Here is a 21,791-nt window from a genome sequence, read left to right as displayed (position 1 = left end):
CGCTTGTTCGCACCTGTGCGGCTAGGGTGATGCCCATCCCACCGCACCGCGCTCAATTGCAGCCCCTGTGAACCCACGCCCCACTGCTCACCTGCTATCATTGTTGTGTGAGCAAACGCTATGGGCAGCAGTGCTCACAATTCAGATGGAGTGTTGATTGCAGGATGGTGTACACCTCATGGATCCCTTTTTTTTTATTGCGCATTGTGATATGCGAGGTGGATGCAGCCATATCACCTGAGGCAGTGTGGAAGAAGTGGGACATGTGGCGTTGTCGTTATCTTATTTATACGTACGCAAAGTGGGCTGGGCTTGCGTACGCCAGGCCAGCGTAGGGGTGTGAATAATTATTCCGGGGACCTGGGCGTTGTTCAGTTCCTGCCTGGCCAGGAAGTGTACTTATGTGTGTTAATGTTGTAGTTTTGACGTCGAAGAAAGCGCAATTTACATTAATGTAGCATGTGTTCGGGAGGGCGGCAAGTATCGCTAATGAGATGCTGTTCGAAAGATTGAATGGCGAACATCACATGTCATTGTCAAGGTTGTGGATATGCGGAGACACGCACGTCAATGATGTGCGGTATTATTGAAAGTGTTTGTATCGCAAAGGGTACACATGTAAATGTGCTCCGATGGAGGGAGGATCAGCAGTGAGGCTACGTCATACACAATGATAACGCTCATTACAGTCCAGCAATGCGTGTCAAACGTGAATCTGAAAGCCTCACATATCACACACTACTATACTGGTAAAGCCTGACAACAGGGCGTACAGAAAAAGAAATCTACACATTGCTGTTTACTGTTTGTCACATGTGATCTAGGATATGCACTCTGCCCGTGGCTTCTGATACTTCTTAGAACCACCAATACCCAGGCCGAAAGGGAGCACAATAATGTGCACAGACACACCCCAGGGCCATCGTGTAACACACATTTGTTTTTTCATGTAACGTTTAAGATGCATGGCCATCACACGTGGATGGCTAATGTACAGACCATGAATATTGATCTAGATGATCGTTGCATGTTGTGTGTAGTATAAGTTATGTGTATACAGGAAAAAGTTTTCAAAAGAAGCTCTCTAAGCAGAAGAGGTGTCTCATCAAACTCTGTAGAGAGAATGACTAAAATGGGTGCGATCTTCTAACTGTTACAATGGGGAATGTTATAAACAAATCAGATGCTTTGTTTTAAGGTCACAGGGCAATCACGCACCGAGCGCTCAAGGAGGCCGCACTCAACGCGATTTTGACAAAATATATTTATCATAATATAAGTTTATTACAGTAGAAATATATAAATGTTTAAAATATTTTAGATTATCGCTTGCTCTCATATACACTTATTTAGATATACTTTTGAGACAACCCCCCCCCCCCCCGAGTGAATGGCGTACCCGGCGCGACACTATACTTGTCTGACGTATCACAGAGCCTGGCAGCATGTACTGCTACCCCATACGTACATGACGTAACGCGTGACCTGTTGGATACCAAAGTAGCAGCTGGGGCGACTTCATGCGTACATTATGGTACGCGGGACGCAGTGCCACGAACTCGCCGTATACGAAATGCGCATCATCTACGATGGTCAGTGACATCACTGATGACATCACTGATGACATCATCCACGTGATAATCTGATGCACATACTGATGCTCTAATATAAACTGTGATACACCCATTTTAAAATGCAGACTACTATTTTTGAAACTATACCCACAAGAATGCCATATACTACATAACACTCACTATTTCCTAGGTCTACACACACATCCAGTCACTTATACTTCTAGTTACTCTTCAATACAGGACTGTAATATGCGCTCATACATCTCTACATGCAGTCACACTCTGCCAGTCATCCATGGAGTTACTCACACGCCTAGTCAGTAAAGCAAAGAATCAATCACATACCCATTTACTCATGTATACAGTTATACACACCAACTTCGTTGTTTTTAGACATAGCACATCACTTATTTATACAGATACTAACACGTGTTTACTGTATTATACAATCACGGATAGAAGCAGACACTTATTTATACACGCACAATTCAAATAACTTAGTCTCACGTATACTCATTTATATACTCGAACACTCACATATAGTGCCTTAAAACATATGTAATTAGTCACAGATATACCACTGAGACATTCATTTACTCACAAACACACCCATACACACACTAACTCACCCATGCAGTCCTTCCCAGATGCACCTTTTAATCCATACAACCACTGAATCACCCACTCAGACATCTATGCACGGACTCGTACACTCCCCCATGCACCCACCCACACAGACACTCAGGGGCCCATACAGATACTCGGGCAACAAATCAATAACCTATACAGACACTCATGTAGCTATTCAGCAACCCATGCAGTTGCTTACACACCATCGGAAAGACTAATACAGACTTTTACACAGTTTAGTTACTAACCCATGCATTCAGTAAGACCCTTTCAATCACTCACTTATACAGTCAGTCACGCACATATGAAATAATTCCTTTAGTCACTTGTAAATGCATTCATTCTTCAATACACCTTGGCATGTATATATATAAAACATATTTAACCTTTACAGTAACACACATTCACTGGATGATGTCATGAGTGATGTCATCAGTGATGTCATCAGTGATGTCACTGACCATGTCATGAGTGATGTAATATGTGACATCATCAGCAGTGCATTGCGAGCACGCGAGTTATAGTTAGCTCACCTAACTATAACAGGCAAATTTCTCTGGTTTTATGAGTCAAATGTCCAACTAACTATAACGTCCCTGAAACCTGTGTTGTTTTCAGTGAATTTCAAAGGTTTTTTAAATGCTAATTCCTAACTATAACGTCTGTAAAACCTATGGTTTTTCAGGGAATATATATATATATATAGGTCCCTGCGCATGGGCGGGAATATTCAGTGCTTCTGATTTTGATGAGGATACCCCTGGAAGAGAACTAGGATTATAGGTAAGTAGCTTATCCTTACGAACTATGCGTTGTAAGGGCTGTTTGCCTGCTAGCTACTGGGGCTCAGGACTGGCTGGAGCCAGCCAGAATGCCTTGTTCCAAAGAACGCATTCAAATAGCCTGAGTATGAAGTGCTCACTGTTCGGCGTTCACCAACAAAGCATCTATAGGCAATGCCTTACAACTAGATAGTTAATCAGAAATGTACACTATGTGCCCATTAAACAACAACTTCATTTTTTTAAACTTTTAATAATAACATTTACAAAACATTAGATCTGAAAGAAACAGGTTAGTGTTAGATTCCTTACCTTAGAATATCCCCAGGGGGCTGACTGGATCCAGAAAGTTTTGCGTAGCAGTATCCGTGCGCGTCGGTAGGCGTCGTTTGCGACTCCGCGTCCGGCGTCGTTGGCGCAGGGATGACGTCGTCGGAGTACTTAGACGCCGCCCTTGCGTGCTGACGTCAGTTCTTCTTTTTTCTGCGCCAGCAAGCGCAGATCCGGAAAAAGCAGTACTCCTTAGTCACTTTTTGACTAACTTTTTCGATCTTTTTGATCCTGTTTCGAGTCGTAAAGACTATCGGTGCCGGTAGGGATGCCCAGGTTCAAGCCCTGTGCCGATTGCAACCGACTGATGTCGGTTACCAACCCCCACCGCCGGTGCCTGTATTGCCTTGGGGCCGACCATGATGACAAGTCGTGCCCCGACTGCCGGGCCTTGACGTCGAAGGCTAGGCGGGAGCGGTCACGTAAGCGCCTCGAGCTCCGGCAGTCGGCCCCGTGGTCGAGAAGGAGGTCGAAGGACCGGTCGCAGGGCCACAGTCATCGAAGCTCGGCGAGTCAACACCATTCGTCGGGCTCAAAGTCCTCAGCTAAGAGGCACAAGAAGTCAAAGAGACAACATCGGTCTTCCGCCCCCCCCCCGACGCTCGCGCGATGCGGCCGGGGTTTCGGGCATCCCCGCCCGCGCGACTCTGCCGGAGCCGCAGGTGCCGCTGCCAGCTCCATACCTGCCGGTCCCTGGGCTGAACGCGACGCCGGAGGAGATCGATGCCTTCCTCATGGCCATGAGGCTGCTCTCTCCTCCGTCGGGTCCCGCTGTAGCGCCTTCGGGCCCCGCGGCTCCGACTGGGAGCCCAAGCAGGCCGGGTGCTTCGGCCCCGGCGCCGTCGGGTGCTTCAGCCCCGTCGACGACTCCGATCTCGATGCCGCAGGGCCCCACCGGATCTGGGTCCCGATCTGGGTTGCTGCTGGTAGACCTTACGACCCCTCCGCCGACCCCCAGGGTGTCGTCCCCGGTCCCTCCCTCGGTCCGAGAGAAGAGCAATTCTTCTATGATCCGACCCCATCCTTAGAACCTGACTATCAGGAGATGGGAGGCGAGGGGGACTGGGAGGGGTCTGAGGACCCTCTGGCACGAAAGTGCCAGTCGTTTCAGGACTGGGCAGTGGATCTAGGGGAGGCCAGTGGTTTGGACACTTCGCCCGACACTGGCTTTGTCTCCCCTCCTACCGTAGCTACGGAGGAGGGGGCTGCTTACAGCGTGGTGCTGACGAGGGCGGCCAAGGCCTTGGCTCTTGAGCTCCTTGTCGCGGCCGTGAGGACTAACCTCCTCACCAAGGTCCTTAAACCGCAGGCAAGCTCTTCGGAGCCTCTACTGCCGTTTAATGAGACCCTTACTGATGTTCTGTTGGGCACTTGGTCCAGGCCCGCTACAGGTCCCCCTTTAGATCGGAACGTGGCCAGGCGCCACCGCCCGGCCCCGGGCGACCCTAGCTTCCTGTCCACCCACCCCACCCCCGAGAGCCTGGTTATCCAGGCCTCTAACTCCCAGACCGCATTCCCGACTGCTCCACCTGATCGGGAATCCAAACGGTATGAGCAGTTCAGTAAGAAACTGTTCTCCTCACTCAGTTTGGGGTTGCGGTCAGTCAACTCTGCTTGCCTTTTGGGCTGTTATACCCACTCTCTGTGGGACATGGTCGCGGAAGTGCTGCCAGGTTGCCCGGAGGAGGCCAGGGTCAAACTCGCTCAAGCCCTTGCGGAAGGGCGAGGTGCAGCACGGTATTATATCCGATGTGGGCTGGATTCCACGGACTCCGTGGGCAGGGCAATTTCCATGACGGTGGCGGTTCGCCGCCACACCTGGCTGAGGTCCGCCGACTTTTTGGCTGATGTCCAGAATTCCCTCATGGACATGCCGTTTGATGGCCGTTGCCTCTTTGGCAGCAAGGCAGACAGTGCGCTTGAGTGTTTCAAGGACTCCAGGGCTACGGCCAAGTCCTTGGGCCTGTCGGGCCAGCGCCAGCAAAATTCTGCCTTTAGCTCCTTTCGTGGCCAAGGAAGGGGCGCCCCCTCACGTCCAGCCAGCCACGGGCCGCAGACTAACATCCAGCGTGGCGGCGGAAGTGGTAACCGCCGTGGCGGCGAGGCCAGTCCATATCCACCCCCGCAGCATCCGCCTCAGAGCCTTCCTAGTCCGAGCTTTCAGGCCCGTTCGACGCCAGTGGGGGGCAGGGTTCGCCATCACGTCCTCCACTGGCGCACCATCACATTGGACAGGTGGGTGCTGCAAATCGTCTGAAGGGGCTACTCCCTCCCCTTCGAGGCGACCCCTTCAGCCAAGCCACCGTAATACCATCGCGTGTCGAGGTATCACTTGCAACTTCTGCAAGAGGAAGTTATGGCCCTCTTGGCCAAGGGGGCCATCGAGCGCGTTCCTGGGCCAGAAGTAGAGGGTGGTTGTTACTCCCACTACTTTCTGGTTCCCAAGAAGGACAAAGGGGGCCTACGTCCTATCTTGGACCTGCGGAACGTCAACTGCTTCCTCCGGAAGGAGAAGTTCAAGATGCTGACTTTGGCTCAGGTCTTAGCTGCCCTAGACCCTGGAGACTGGATGGTGGCGTTGGACTTGCAGGGCGCTTCTTTTCACATCCCCGTCCTGCTGGCCCACCGGCGCTACCTGCCGTTCACGGTAGGCCACAAGCACTTTCTGTTTACCGTGCTCCCCTTCGACCTTACCAGCGCCCCTCGAGTGTTCACGAAAGTGTTGGCGGTGGTCGCAGCTCATCTGCGCAGATTGGGGTGCCAGTCTTCCCCTATCTCGACGACTGGTTGTTGAAGTCGGGCTCGCCCATGACAGTCGTCAGCCACCTTCAGACTACGGCCGACCTCCTACACCTGTTGGGGATCTCCATCAATGTGCCGAAGTCACACCTGTGTCCCTCTCAGAAGCTCCTCTTCATCGGAGCGGTTCTGGATTTATCCTCCCGAACAGCGGGTTCGGGATATTCAGGCTCTGATTCCGATCTTTCAGCCTTTATCCTGAGTCTCGGTCAGGTTAACGCTGCGGCTTCTGGGGCTGATGGCCTCCTGCATCCTTCTGGTACATCACGCCCGGTGGCGGATGCGGGCTCTGCAGTGGGACCTGAAGTTTCAGTGGACCCAGCATCAAGGCAACCTGTCCAACCATGTCCTGATCTCGGAGGGCACTGCGAGGCAGTTGCAGTGGTGGCTCACGGACTGCGATTGGGTCAGCGGCAGATCCCTCTCCCTACCCCAACCGGAGCATGTAGTAGTGATGGATGCGTCCCTTCTGGGCTGGGGGGCCACATGGGAGAGACGGAGATCAATGGCCTCTGGTCTCCGGCAGAGTCCCAGCTCCACATCAACCTTCTGGAGCTGCGGGCAATCCGACTTGCACTGAAACCATTCCTCCTCTCTGTCCGGGGGGAGTATAGTGCAGGTGTTCACGAACAACACCACCCCATGTGGTACTCCAACAAACAGGGCGCGGTGGAGTCGTGGACCCTGTGTCAGGAGGCTCTGCGCCTCTGGCAATGGCTGGAACATCAGGGCGTGACCCTGGTGGTTCAACACCTGGCAGGTTCCCTGAATGCCTGTGCGGACGAACTCAGCCGTCGGTGCATGATGGATCACGAATGGCGTCTGAACTCGGACATGGCGCAACGTCTCTTTCAGCAGTGGGGAGAGCCTTGGTTAGGTCTATTAGCCACAGAAGAGAACGCGCAATGTCGTCAGTTCTGCGCGTTGGAATTTCCACGGCTGCACTCGCTCGGAGACGCTTTTCATCGCGAGTGGAGCTGCGGTTTATTGTACGAACTTGACTGCCACGCTTTTGTGTGTGTAACGCTGCTGTGTATGCAACGCTGCTCCTGCTGAATCGCCGCTCGACACTCGCGAATTTTTTATCACTTTGCACTACATTATTTTAGTGTTAGTACTGCGCCTAGACCCCTACTCTTGCCGCATTTCCCGCACTATAATTGGTATAACCACTCACCACTTTGGTGAGCCCCGTGCTCTGTTGTTGCCGACCGCCATCTTGGGTGTGTATTCAGGGGTTTGACACGCTCCCAAGACGCCATCTTGGGTAGCGTGCTAGTATTTTTGGGGCACTTGGCTACCCTTACTTAAGGACCTAGAATGCAGACGCGCAGCGTAAGCGCGCAGCGGGGGCGTGCCGGAGGTGCGCTAGAGGTAAGCCCGTTTGCCCCCGTTCACACACAGGCTGCGCCAGGCGCCGGGAATGCTGCCTCTTCGCCTTCGGCCCGCTTAATATACTCTAAAGAGGAACTGGTAAGTCTGGATCCATGTCCCCCTACGAACTGCAGATTAAATACCATCTCCGCCAGCTGCTTGGAATCACTGGCCTGTGGCTTGCTCAATGTTAGATCCCTTAGCAAGCGTCATGTAGAAATTGCACTCCTCATCGAATTCTTTGAGTTGGACGTGCTCTTCTTAACAGAGACATGGACCAGACCTGATAGCGCGGTAGAGCTGGGTCTAGCCTGCCCCCCGGGATACAAAATTAGGCATAACCCCCGGGTAGGGAATAGAGGAGGTGGTTTGGGCTTTATTTTTAGGGAAGAACTGGATCTTTCACAGTTGGATATTAGGGAAGTCCCGGGCTGTGAATTAATGGGTTTCCTCCTAAAAGGTCAGGGAGGTGGCTTGCACTCTGGATTGCTGTGTTACAGACCCCCGGCCAACGCTTTAGAAACTGTGCATGAGCTAATAGATCTCATTTACGATCTTTCCAATACCCATGCTAGGCTCGTGGTTCTAGGAGATTTTAATCTCTGGCCTAATGGACCTATGGACTCAGCCTATAAAGACTTGGTCCAGGCCTGCTGTAATATTCATCTGCAGCAGCTGGTGCTTTCTAAGACCCACCAAAAGGGTCATGTCTTAGACCTGATCTTTGCGGATACTAGTCAGGTTGTTATTCGGGATATTGCCCCTCAGTGCTGGACGGACCATGCTCTTATTCATTTCTCCCTCTCTCTTCCCGCTGCTGTATCGAGGGGTGGCAGCAAAGGAGCTTCTACTAAGCTTAGCAGGCAATGGTCCAGGCTCTTGAAATATTCGAGCCTGCCAACCCTGCTCTCAGAGGGATTTACCCTGGGAGGTAGCGTGGAGGAGAGCTATGAGATACTTAGCCGGCAAATCACTGACTCATCGGATCAATTGACCCCTTTGCGGAAAACTAGGGACAGGACTAAGCTTGTCATGCCTTGGTACTCGCAAGATCTACTCCAGCTGAAACTTCAGTGTAAGCGGGCGGAACGAACCTGGAGAAAGCAGTACCTTGAGTCTGACAAAGTCCTGTTTAAACAGACTCTGCTGAACTACAAAGCACAGATTAAGTGTGCCAAAGCCAGGTTTTTAGAGGATACGCTGCTGCAAGCAGCAAATAAATCCCAGACCCTGTTTAAGATCGTCAAGGACCTTTCTCGCCCTGCCTGTGCCATCAACGATGTTCCGGCTTCCCAAGCCTTATGTGATTCTCTGGCACAAGCCTTCGAGTCCAGAAAAATAGTGACTTAAAACATTCACTTCTATCTTGGAATGTAGCAGGCCTGGGTAATAAGATCACCCACAAACCTTGGTTGGAGATTGTACAGAAGCATGGCGTTCTTTGCCTGCAAGAAACTTGGCTTGTAGAGGAAAGACACATTATGGGGTATCGAACATTTCATTCACCCGCTGTTCCCTCTCCCCAGGGTCGAAATAAAGGGGGCCTGTGCATATATACATCGAATGTAGGGGATATAAAGGTATATGATTTCCTTTCTGATCAATACTTCCAAATTCTTTTATTTAAATGGGGCACCACACAAAAGGTGATACTGGTGAATTTTTATAATAACATGCCAGCTAATCAAATGGAATTGATTTTGAATAAAATGTCACACCACATCTATAAAGTGAGAGATCAAAACACGGGGGACCACACAGTCTTATGGGTGGGAGATTTTAATTGTGCCATCTGCCCATCTTCTGAGTTAGGTTTGTGCGGCCTTTCAGATCACGAGGAGGATGGCCCTTTCCATTTCTCACACACCAATTTGGGGTCTCTCCTCAACAGTATCATTTTCTCTTTTGATCTTACTTTCATTAATCAGGCATGTTCTCCCCCAGTTCCCTTTGCCCCAACATATAATGGTAGAGGCTGTGAAACCACAATTGACTTTGCACTAACGTCGCCCACTAAACCCAACTTTATAACTTTTTGGGAGATTGGGGACGACCCAATGAGCGATCATTATCCTATTATTTTTGGGGTAATGATCACAGACGAGAAAGCAAAGGAATCTAGTGGGCCGCTATATTCACTTGAGGTCACTTTAACAAAAATAAACGGCTATGTGATAAAGTGGGAGAATTTGAATCCCTTAATCTTCTTTCACAGCCTCATATCATCTTGCTTTACAGACATATCTGTCTGTCTAGAAGAAGATATTGATCCAAAGGCGATCATGGCAGCCTTCGCTAATATTCAGCTTTACATTAAAGATATGCTAACTAGGAGCCACAAAAAGAATGGGAAACACACACGTGGGTGGTTCGATTCCAGGTGTACAGCTGCCCTAAAGAATTTGAAGAAAGTTTTAAATGTTATTCCCAAAGATAGGGTGCAAATTTCCAAGGCCAGACGAGAGTATAAAAGGGAAATTAACCATCGCAAGGCAACAATGAAAAGGGAGGCCTGGGAAGCTTTGGGGGAAGCTGCCAGGAACAAGGACACTAATCTCTTTTGGAAAGTTATAAGATCGGTATATAACACAAAAGTTAGTGACAATTGCATAGATGTAGCAATTACGGCAGAGCTCTGGGTAGAACACTATGGCAAACTTTATACCAATAGTCAGGGGGACACCCAGAACCAACAAAAGGAAACCTCATCCTTGAATAATTTAATTCAGGATTACCAGTCAAGTGACCCCCCAGTATCCCCCTATCCAATTGATCTGGTTTTTACTCTTCAAGAAGTGGAAAATGCCATCAGGGAAAGCCCATCAGGGAAAGCTCCTGGCCCCGACCACACCCCTGTGGACGTTTACAAAACAAACCTCGAATTCTGGGCTCCCCTCTTAACTAACGTCTTAAATATGGGAAACAAATCTGGCTTAATCAACACCTGGTCAGATGCAATTGTAGTGCCCATTTTTAAAAAGGGGAATAGGGACGATCCGGCTTGCTACCGTCCTATATCTTTATTGGACGGCCTTATGAAAATTGCAGGAAGGATCGTCCTTAAGAGAATCCAACACTGGGAGACAGAGAAAAAGGTCATCTCCGAACTCCAATACGGGTTCCGAAAGGGAATGGGTACCCAGGAACAATGCCTAAACCTGTCCCTATTGATCTCCAAATACACCGAGGCCAAAAAAGGGGACCTGTTTGTTACCTTTGTTGACCTCAGCTCAGCATTTGATTGTGTGGACCATTTTCAGCTCTGGTCAACATTGGAACATATCGGGGTGGATCCCACCATTATCATATTCATAAAAGAACTATATAGAGATGCCGGGGCTAGAGTGAGGTTCGGGTCCCAGGGTCAATGCACACAGAAATTTGCCATAAATAGAGGGGTTAGGCAAGGCTGCATACTTGCGCCCCTCTTATTTAGTTTTTATATAAATTCTATTGTAGAGCATTTAATAAATCTGCCAAGTGACTACCCAGCTGTTAATGGTAGGCCTGTACCAATTCTTTTATATGCCGATGACGCGGCAATCATGTCTAGGACTAAGGTAGGGCTGCAGAGAGCAGTAACTGAATTTTCATCTTACATGGGGAAACGAAATCTGAAAGTCAACATCTCCAAAACTTTCTCCATGTCATGCACCCAAAAGAACAAAAGGCCACAATGTTCGATATATCTTGACGAGCAAAGAATTGAGTGCACGGACACCTTTTGCTATCTGGGTGTTGTCTTTGAGAGGAAAGGAGGTTGGAAACACGCAGTATCTGCCAGGAAACTTGCCTTTAGTCGCGCCATTGGGGCCCTGCGAACTTTCGCAGCAAAAATCGGGGGCAAACCGACTGCTGAGATGTTACAGATCTATCAAGCCAAGTGTATAGCGACAGTCACTTATGGAGCAGGCCTATGGGGCTTTGAAAACGTGTCCTCGCTACAAACCTGTGAGAACCTTTTTATCCGCTACTTACTAGGTGTGAGCAAATCTACTTCGACTTTTATCACCCACATTGAGACTGGCCTCAAATACCTTAGCGACACTATAAAGTCATCACCGTGCTTGTTGTGGCACAAAATCTGGACCACTTTGGAATGCCAATTTAATAGAGAACTCATCACGGACTGTAAAAAGTTGGATGGTGCATCCAAAATCAAATGGTTACGACACGTCCAGCTGATGTTCTCTAAAATTGGACACCCCGAATTTTATGATACTCCAGAGTCCCTAGAAAACTTGTCTAGGCCAGCTCTCAAAAAACTTCTAATCACAAAATTGGAAAGCGCTAGATGGAACATTGAGAAACTCAAGAGTTCTACCCTGAGTTATCAAAAAATTACCCCTATCGAAGGTTTACAAATGTATCTCAGGATCGAAACTGCACCTTACCCTCGTATGCTTCTTACAAGGCTGCGTTTAGGTACCTTCTTCCGTATGGTCACCCTTCCAAAACACAATGATTGGACTTCGGCGAATTTAATTTGCCCATGCGATGACCATTCTTCGCAAAGCAATATTCATATTATGTTCTTCTGTAATCTCTACTCTGCCCCGAGGAAATCCTTCCTCTTACCTCTTCTTAAATCCTGGGGCATAAGAACATGTAAAACTGCTTATTTGAAGTTACTCTTGTTAGATGAGGTGCATGTAATCTTTGTTGTTTCTCGTTTTTTAATGTCAGTGATGAAATACAGAAACTCTATGGTGTAAGTCTTACATGTTTAAATTCTCTAGAAGTTTCTAACATGAGACTCTTCGGTTATATGTTTATCGCTGACTTTTTATATATTGCAAAAATGTTTTACAGGTTTTTTTTTTTTTTTTTTTTTATAAATTTTTTCGATGTGGAAATCTTTTAAAATTCATAATATAAACTGTACCTGTATGCTTTTATGATTTCTTATGTAAATCGAATAAAGCTAAATTTGATTTGATTTGATTTGATAAGATTGCTACTATTCTGAGTAACCTGTGTGCCCCGGCCATCCCTTGTCCTCAGTGTCCGCCTGACCCCGCATTGTTATCTACTTCAGGGTCACTGGAGGAAGATGGAAGGCAGGTGCAGGTACAGCTGAACAGCTTTCCTCTTCCCTCTTTCGAGGAATTCTGTGTTTTGGCCAATGGGGTGTCCTCAGGCTCCCCTCTGGATCCGCTACCTCACAAGTTCTGAAAAATGTTTCAAGAAGAGCTCTTTCCCCCCTCCATGCCATCTGCTGCCAGTCCCTCAGTACCGGTCGAGTTCCTGATTATTGGAAACTGGCCGTGGTCTCTCCTCTCTTGCAGAAGGCAACATTGGATCCCACCTGCGTGGCAAACTTCAGGCCCATCTCGTTGCTTCCCTTCCCTATTAGGATCTTGGAGAAACTGGTCACCAAACATCTGTCCAGTTTCATGGAGACGAACATCTGTTTGGATGTGGCTCAGTTTGGCTTCAGGCCGGGCCATGGTACTGAGTCAGCATTGGTGGTAGTTTTGGATGACCTACGTTCGCGTGTCGACCTTGGTCGGGCAGCCTTTTTAGTGCTGCTCGATATGTCGGCCGCGTTCGATACGGTCAGCCACGCCATCCTGGTTAACAGACTGGAGGAAATTGGGTTGGCCGGCCTGGCCCGGGACTGGCTGGTCTCCTATCTCGGTGGTAGACATCAGGTGGTAGCCCTGCCGCCCTACAGATTTGTCATCAAAAAAGTGGGAAAGGGCGTACCACAAGGGTCGGCCATCAGTCCTATTTAATTTAATTTATATCTCCGTCCTCTGGTCAGGTTGATCAAGTCCTTTGGGATAACAGTCACCAACTACGCTGATGACACGCAGCTAATTTTCTCTCTTGAAGGTAGGGATGCAGTATCCCAGGAGACCTTCCATCGCTGTATGACAACCACTGCGGAATGGCTTCGTCAAAACTCCCTGCAATTTAACAGCTCAAAAACTGAGGTACTGCATTGCTCCCTGGATCGTATCCCGAGGCCTCTGCCGACGGACTTTTGGCCGTCTTCTTCCCAGGGCACTGCTATGGCGGCAGACTCTGTTCGAAATCTGGGTGTGATGTTGGGAGCTAATTTACAGCTGGATGTGTTTGTGAATAAAACAGTGGCCACCTGCATGATGTTGCTTCGCACATTACGCAAGATACTCCCTATGCTCCCGGTCCACGCCCGCCCAGAGATAGTGCGTAGTATCATCTTAAGCAAGCTTGATTACTGCAACGCACTACTTCTGGGGGCGCCAGCCACTTTGGTTGGCAAGCTGCAGCAAGTACAGAACATGGCTGCTTAGCTGGCTCTTTCACGGCTGTGCTCTGATTCTTCTTCTCTGGCGCTTTCTGATCTCCATTGGCTGCCACTTTTCCAGCGTATCCATTTTAAGGCAGCATGCTTGGTTTTTAAGGCCCTTCATGGGCAGGGGCCCGCTCCGCTGCAGAAGCTGTTCTCATGGTACATGCCGGCCAGAGCGCTACGTTCTTCATCAACTTGCCTGGTGGCAGTTCCCAAGATTATGAGGACTCGGATGGGCGGGCGCGCCTTCAGATTTACCGTGGCTAAGCTGTGGAATTCTTTACCCTTTTCGCTGAGAATCGTCGAGGATCTTCCCTCCTTTAAAAAAGGTTTAAAAACGTATATTTTCCCTAGGGCAGTGTAATTGCCATAACAGCATAACATCACGGTGTTCTAAGTGTCAAGCGCCAGGATACCCTTTGGGTGACAGTAAGCGCGGTACAAATAGGCGATACATACATACATACATACGCCTTTCCGCCTATACCAATTCTGCCCAGAGTGCTGAAGAAGATCAGGCGCGACCGGGCCCATGTAATCCTTGTGGCTCCGGACTGGGCACGAAGATACTGGTATCCCGAGCTACTCAGCATGTCAGTCGATCCCCCGATTCGTCTACCTCTTCAGGAGGACCTTCTGTCGCAGCAGCAGGGGACGGTCCTCCACCCGAACCTGTCCAGTCTCCACCTCCATGCGTGGAGATTGAGCGGCGACAGTTGAGGCCATTTGACTTGCCTCCTGAAGTCTGTGATGTGATTCTGGCAGCAGGCGTCCCTCCACAAAATCAGTATACGCCTGCAGGTGGAATAAATTTGTGGCATGGTGCACAGCAGAGGCTGTGGATCCTCTTTCTGCCCCCCTTTCAGAGGTTCTCCTCTTCTTTCTCTTGCCCAGCAGGGCTCTGCTCTGGGCACTATCAAGGGCTACCTCTCTGCCATTTCAGCTTTTTTAAGGCTACCTGATCAGCCTTCTCTTTTCAAGTCCCCTGTTGTAAATTGATTCTTGAAGGGCATACTCACATGTTTCCTCCTGTTCCTTTCGTGATGCCTCAGTGTTACTTGAACCTTGTTCTTACTTATTTGATGTGCGCTCCTTTCGAGCCACTTCACAATTGCCCTCTTCGTCTTCTCACTCTTAAGACTGCCTTCCTGGTTGCCATCACCTCTGCCAGGAGAGTGAGTGAGCTCCAGGCTCTTTCTTCCAAACGTCCTTTCCTTTCTGTCCTTCCGGACAAAGTTGTCTTGAGAACGCGTCCCTCTTTCCTGCCCAAGGTAGTCACAGCCTTCCACATCGGGCAGTCCATCACCTTGCCCACCTTCTTCCCACCTCCCCATCCCTCGAAAGAGGAAGAGAGGCTCCAACGTCTGGACCCAAAACTTGCGCTCTCATTCTATCTGGACCGCACATGCCAGTTCCGGGTGGACGACCAGCTCTTCGTTGGTTACGTGGGCGCTAAGAAGGGACGGGCGGTGCACAAACGGACTATCGGTCGGTCGTGTTGTGCATCAAGGTATGCTACTCTTTGGCTAAAAAGGAGCCCCCTGTTGGGCTGAGGGCCCATTCTGCTCGGGCCACGGCGGCTACTACTGCCCTGGGTCGGGGAGTCCCCTTGCAGGACATGTCAGGCAGCTACGTGGGCCTCGCTGCACACGTTTGCTAGACACTACTGCCTGGACAGCCAAGTCCGGAGATATGGCATTTTCGGCCGTTCTGTTCTCCAGGACTTTCTGGTGATATCATTGGTTCGCAGACCCACCACTGGGGTTGGTATTGCTGGGGTATCTATTCTAAGGTAAGGAATCTAACACTAACCTGTTTCTTTCAGATGCACAAGTTATTTACCTTCGGTAATGATATATCTGTAAGAAACAGTAGTTAGTGTTAGATTCCTTACTGCCCCACCCATCCTCCCCGTTCTGCGAACCGATATCTAGGGTTAAGGTACATCCCTTTGAGGGCCCATTAAGGGCCCTAGTTTTATGGCACCCGTGTCGGTTTTTATCATGGCTCTACGTTCCTGGCGCGGAAAAGCTGTCTATAAGAACTGACGTCGGTGCGCGAGGGCGGCGTCTAAGTACTCCGGCGACGTCATCCCGGCGGCAACGACGCCGACGACGGACGCGGAGCCGCAGGCGACACCTACCGACGCGCAGGGGTACTGCTATGCAAAACTTTCCGGATCCAGTCTGACGCCTGGGGATATTCTAAGGTAAGGAATATAACACTAACTACTGTTTCTTACAGATATATCGTTACCGAAGGTAAGTAACTTGTGCATTAGCAAGACAGCTAACATTATCTCTAGGCCAGAACTTGAATAAAGCATTTAACATTTCAGCTAACCTACAGTTCCTGAGAAAGTTACTGTTTGTAAGGCGCTATCTTTTAAACATGATACTTAGAGCTTTAATCCGCAAACATGCAACTTCTGCACTCCGTCATGCCCTTAGCACTCCAGGCTTGTTCTTTTGTTTTGTTCGCAGGTCATTCGATGCAAGATGTGATAACAGAGAAGTGGGAAGCAGGAAAGACAGGCAAATTATCAGCCACTTCTGCTGATACCTTTAACTATAAAATCATCTAGACCTTCATTTTAAGAAATGCCATGACTGAAAGTAAATCAGCATTTGCAATGTAAAAGGTCTTGCATTTGCGAGAGTTTGAGCTGTTTGCATTGTAAATTACAATGCCTTTTATTTATGTGGTTTGAAAACCTGCAAGAGGTGTGTAAACATGCACTTTGTACTTATAGTCGTTGCTTACAAGAAGGTAGGCTGGCAGTAACTTCACCTCTTTTACTGGCAGCCTTGCTTCTCGTAAGCAAGGACTGTAAGTACAAAATGAGTGTTTAAGCACCGCTTGTAGATTTTCAAAATACATAAGAAAACGACATTGTCATTTACTATGCCAATAGCTCAAACTCTTGCAAATGTGAGACCTATTGCATTGCAAATGCTTGTTTTTAATGCTGTCAAGTCGCTGACACGTATGTAGTAGTGTTGAGAAAGTCTACTTTGAATGTGATTCAATTTATTTTTGACATATTTATTCTATTTTATAAGATTTGTTTTTATTAAATATGGCATTATGACTCAGCCCAATAGATTCAACAGAAGTTTGAGTTTGTTTATATTGATGAGTGACTACATTTGTTTTCTGTTCCTGCAGCAAAGAGCCAGAGAAGTTGTTGAATGGCGGACATATGTAGAAGAGCAGGAGAAAATAAAAGAGGACCTAGAGGTTATTGAAGCCAAGCAAAAAGAACACAGAGACACCCACAAGAAACAGCTAGAGGCCTTTAGCAATCTTCACTGGAGAAAAAGAAAATCTTCTATGTATATGGCTAACAAACATCTTTTGAGTACAAGACCCAAGGAGAACCGGGAGAAGGAAAGCTTGACGCTGCCTGTAATTATTAAAGGTGCAGTTTGCTTGTTTGTTTAAATAATTAAAATGCTGTGTTATGTGCACCAATTGACAGAAAGTTAATTTTAACAAATGGATTCTTTGGCTATTTCTAGATGTTCATGACTTAATATCCCTGAAACAAGATGCAATCCTTCATTCACAGGAAATACCCTGGTTTTGCCCTAAAGACGTCTTGTCTACTTAACATACTGCCATATTACCTGGATTTTCTTTGTTGTCATAGAAGTATCTCTAGATACAGCTACTTCAGGCTTTCACTTAGTTTGATTGCACCCTTTTGATAGTCTCGCTACACATAACATCGTAACCAATACTTTAACGTATACTTAGATTGGGTTTAGGGTACGCTCCTTGCTCATGATTAGATGCTGTTTTATCTAATTCAAGTTCCTGATTCTGTGGGTTTTCCTCAGTCTTCTCATGTTTGTTCTTCCCAAAGAAGGGTCTCAGATTGTTTGAATTCGAAGAGTTGTATTCTTCCACTGCTAATATCACAGAATTGTTTTTCCTTTTGCTTTTTTCTTTGACATTTGATGTTAAGAACTCAATGGGAGTGCATCTGTTTTTCCTTCCCATTGTATATTCTTATTGCTGCTGAAGCTCTTCGCTTTCTTTGCGGCAAAAGACTTTTTCCCCGTTGTGTTTTTGTTTTGTTACTTCACTGCTCTTTCCTTGCTTTGAGTCTTTATCCCCCATCTATTCCCTGCCTAATGGTGCCTCCCCATTGCAATCTCTCCCACCTCCTTATCATGGCATCTGATACTCCTTGGTGCCTTCAGACCCAGTGTCTCAATCAGTCAATCAATCAGAGTTTCGTGGAGCGCACAACTCATCCGTGAGAGTCTCAAGGTGCTGGAGGAGGGTTGGGGTGAAGGGGGGGGGGGGGGGGGGGGTGACGAGCAGCTCTGTTGGGGTAATTTGAAGAGCCAGGATTTGAGGTCCTTTCTGAATTGGTGCAGTGTCTGGCTTTGTCAGAAGTGGAGGGGGTTTCATTCCAGGTCCTCGCTACGGGGTAGGAGAAGGATCTTCCACCTGCTCGGGTCCTGTAGAAACGAGGGACAATGGCTAGGGCGAGGTCGGCTGAGTGGAGGTTTCTCTTGTGGGCGTGTAAGGAGATTCGGTCATTGAGGTATTGGAGTTCGGTGTCGTGTAGGGCTTTGTTGGCGTGTGTGAGTAGTTTAAAGGTTATTCTTCTTTCGACAGGGAGCCAGTGGAGGTAGCGTAGGTGTTGGGTGGCGTGGTTGTGTCGTGGGATGTCGAGGAAGAGTACGGCTGTGGCGTTTCGGACGGTCTGGAGTTTGTGGAGGATGTTATTGTTGATTCTGGCCTAGAGAGCATTGCCGTTGTCCAATCTGCTTGTGATGAGTGCGTAGGTGATGGTTTTTCTGGAGTTGGGGGGATCTTGCGAAGTATACAGAGGTTGTTGAAGCATGCGGGTTTCTCTCCCTACTCTCCCTACTCTCCTACAATCTTTATCAGACCACCCCCAATCTCTTGCCTTATTACTACTTTATATGCAAGTCTTGTAATAACAACATTTTAAAAAAAATATCTGTGCAGCTTGTTTCATGAGCAGTAACAGCCCTGGTCATGAGACAAGCTGAATTGACCGTAGACAAAAAATCTTCTGGCTAAAAGAGAACAATAGGAATATTAATAATGTGGCAGTCTTCAGCTTTGTGACTTCCGGTAGTTCAACACCTGGATATCATGCTACAGGTGAAGGCCCAGAAGGCCCAGAATCCTAAGTCCTTTGACATTGGTGGTCTTCTCGCAGTCACCATGCGAGAGCTAATATTACATGAAAACACACAGTGAGTTAGAAACCCCTGCACACAGGAGCTTTCTAGTTTGTGTGTTTACATTCTCAACAGCTGATGTCCAGACAGGATTTGCAACCTGCCTAGAACATTAGCTGCATCTTCAGAATCTTTTGTTTGGTTATTTTGAGGGCGGGTGGAAGAAACTGTCAGGCAGTGCTCGGCATAAAGCCCCACGCCCTATTTATGGTGTAGTCCATCTAGGCAGGTTAGGTAGCTCAGTCACTCTTCCACGTCTCTAACATGCTCACATTTTTATCCAAATTGGGAGACTTTAGAACCAAAATGATGGCCGAGTGCCTCCTCGAATATCTATTTCGGTTGTGAGGGGGTTGGGGTGGGTAGGTGTACCTTGTGCACCTCTTTTCCCTTAATTCTGCTTGCCCTCGTATCCAGATGCTCCTGGCCATTCCTGGCCCTCAACCATCCCCAGCACTCTCTGCTGAATTACTCAAATCAGCCACTTTCCGCTGTGTTGTTAGTTAGCGAGACCAGTTGGTTTTCCCAATGCTTGGCTTCCCCTACTCCAACGACATCAGTAATTCTTGAGACTATACAACACAGGTATGTATCAAGGACTTTGCTGCCTCTACTGCCAGGTCTCCTTGAACCTGCCATGGACCTCTTCCTGATACCAGCATCAGTTAAGCCAGCTCCATCCAGGCTTCAAAAGAAATTTTGACCTCTGGAGTAAGATCCTGCTTTCCTCCGAACAGATCCTACACCAGACTTGGTGATTGTAGTAGTGGCAAAGAAGCAGCATGCCACTACTCCCACACCTACTATGCCTCCCGGTCAGGAGAATCAGATGTTAGACTCTGTGGGTTGTAAAGTGTGCAGTACGTCCGCAACCACGTTAAAGCAGCCAGCGGCACTGCTCTTCTAGACATATACAACCGGGCACTGTTAGAATCCATGACCCAGTTTGCAAAACTTCTCCCTAGAGATGAGAGGGAAGACTTCATTGAAATCCTAAATGAAGGATTAATGGTGCCCAATCAAGTTATTAGTGCTGCAGCAGCTTTCCTATTTGCGGCTCATGAGTACTGCTTACGGTGTCACTCTTAGTAGGCACTCTTGGCTCCGCCTTACATCCCTCAAGCCAGAATCGCAGCAGAGAATATAAAATCTTCCATTCTCTGGTACCACTCTATTTGGAAGCCATACCGAAGATGAGATTGCATGCATGAAGGCGGAAATGGACACTCTAAAGGCAGTTGGCTTACAGAGACCCAAAAGAATTAGAGAAAATCTTTCTGACCCTAAGAATGCCACTTCTATTCCCAGAGGGTTCAAACCCCTAACTGGTATCAGGGGCGCCAGAGAAGCAGCGCAAACAACAACACCAACGTCCCAATCAATCATACCAAAGAAAAGAGCCTAGAGGGAGATCTACCCTGCAGCCTGCTGAGGACAAACAACCATCTGGGTCAAAACCCCGAATCCTTACTTCCACTCTTCTTCTACCCACTCCGATAGGGGAAAGCATTCAATATTATATGTCAGTGTCAAACCATAACACAAGACGCTTGGGTTTTGAATATTTTTCACAAAGTATATTATCTGCGGGTCACCAGTCCTCCACAGTCTATGCCTCTGAAACCATCATTTTCCAAATCCCAGAGTTAGAATTGGAGGTCCACATTCTCCTTCAAAAACCAGGCGGTGGAACCTGTTCCTCACCAACAACAAGGTACAGACATTTATTCCAGGTACTTTCGCGTCAAGAAGAAAGACCAGTACAAATTCAGACCCATTCTCGACCTCAAAACATGCAACAAGTGGATTTGGAGAGAAGAGTCCCTGATGCTGGCATTACACCAAATTTATCCCCAATTACACCAAGGGGATTGACTCTGTTCCATCGACCTTCAAGACACATACTTTCATATACCAATCGCTGAAAAGCATCGAAAGATCTTTGGGTTCTTAGTGGGGCAGAACCATTATCAATACCAACAACTTCAATTTGGCCAGAAGTCAGCACCCAGAACATTCTCCAAGTGCATCGCAGTATTTGCTGCTCATCTCAGGAGACACAAAATATTTGTCTTCCTATAACTAGACTATTGGCTAATCAAGGCGTCCACTTCTCAGGAAGCTCAGCTTCATTACAGTTGGACGTGCAATCTCCTACAAAGGTTAGTCCTTCAGATCAACCACAACAAATCGACCTCTTTCCCGGTTCAAACCTTACAATATCTGGGAGCTTTCATTGACACAATACAGGCAAAAGTGTGTCCTTCGTAGGAGAGACCCTTATCGATCCTTCGGAAGTGTCATACTCTCATGAATTCCTCTCATCTAACAGTGAGAACAGTAACCTCTCTACTCGGCTTGATGGACTCCTGCATCTTTCTCACACCAAACGCACATCTCCATATGCAACCTCTACAGGAATGTCTCGAAGACCAGTGGGGCGAAGTGACAGGCAGTTGGGTAGGCAGGATACAACTATCCCTTCATGCAAAGCTGTCCTTGAAATAACGGTGTGCTCCAACAAACCTATTTTTTCATCAGGAGATCCCTCCTCCGACCATAGTCATGGATGTCTCACTACTGGGATGGGGAGCCCTCAGGATCACCTCCAAATCCAGTACAAGTGGTCGAAGAGGGAATCAACATACCATATCAATCGCCTCAAGCTGCGCGCAGTCCATCTGATACTAAAGACGTTCATTCCGTTGTTAGGATTCCACTCCCTGCTTTTTCAGACGGACAATACAACCGAGCAGGGAGGGACGAGGTCTAGGCCCTTGTCACACGAGGCCTA

The 21,791-nt window shown here is 48.0% G+C and overlaps 1 protein-coding gene across 3 annotated transcripts in view; it reads left to right on the top strand.

Moving 5' to 3' along the window:
* MTIF2 (mitochondrial translational initiation factor 2) overlaps positions 1-21,791 on the top strand; it is a 348,454-nt gene that overhangs the window by 220,511 nt on the left and 106,152 nt on the right. For all 3 annotated transcript variants that reach the window (XM_078649490.1, XM_078649492.1, XM_078649491.1), the window contains exon 10: positions 16,938-17,190. In XM_078649490.1, the coding sequence (XP_078505616.1) occupies positions 16,938-17,190 (253 nt within the window). The remainder of the gene's footprint in view (positions 1-16,937; positions 17,191-21,791) is intronic.

This window comes from Lissotriton helveticus, chromosome 6, assembly GCF_964261635.1.
Source record: "Lissotriton helveticus chromosome 6, aLisHel1.1, whole genome shotgun sequence".
NCBI lineage: Eukaryota > Metazoa > Chordata > Amphibia > Caudata > Salamandridae > Lissotriton > Lissotriton helveticus.
Note: the sequence above shows the minus strand (reverse complement) of the source record. Positions and strands in the feature narration are given on the sequence as shown.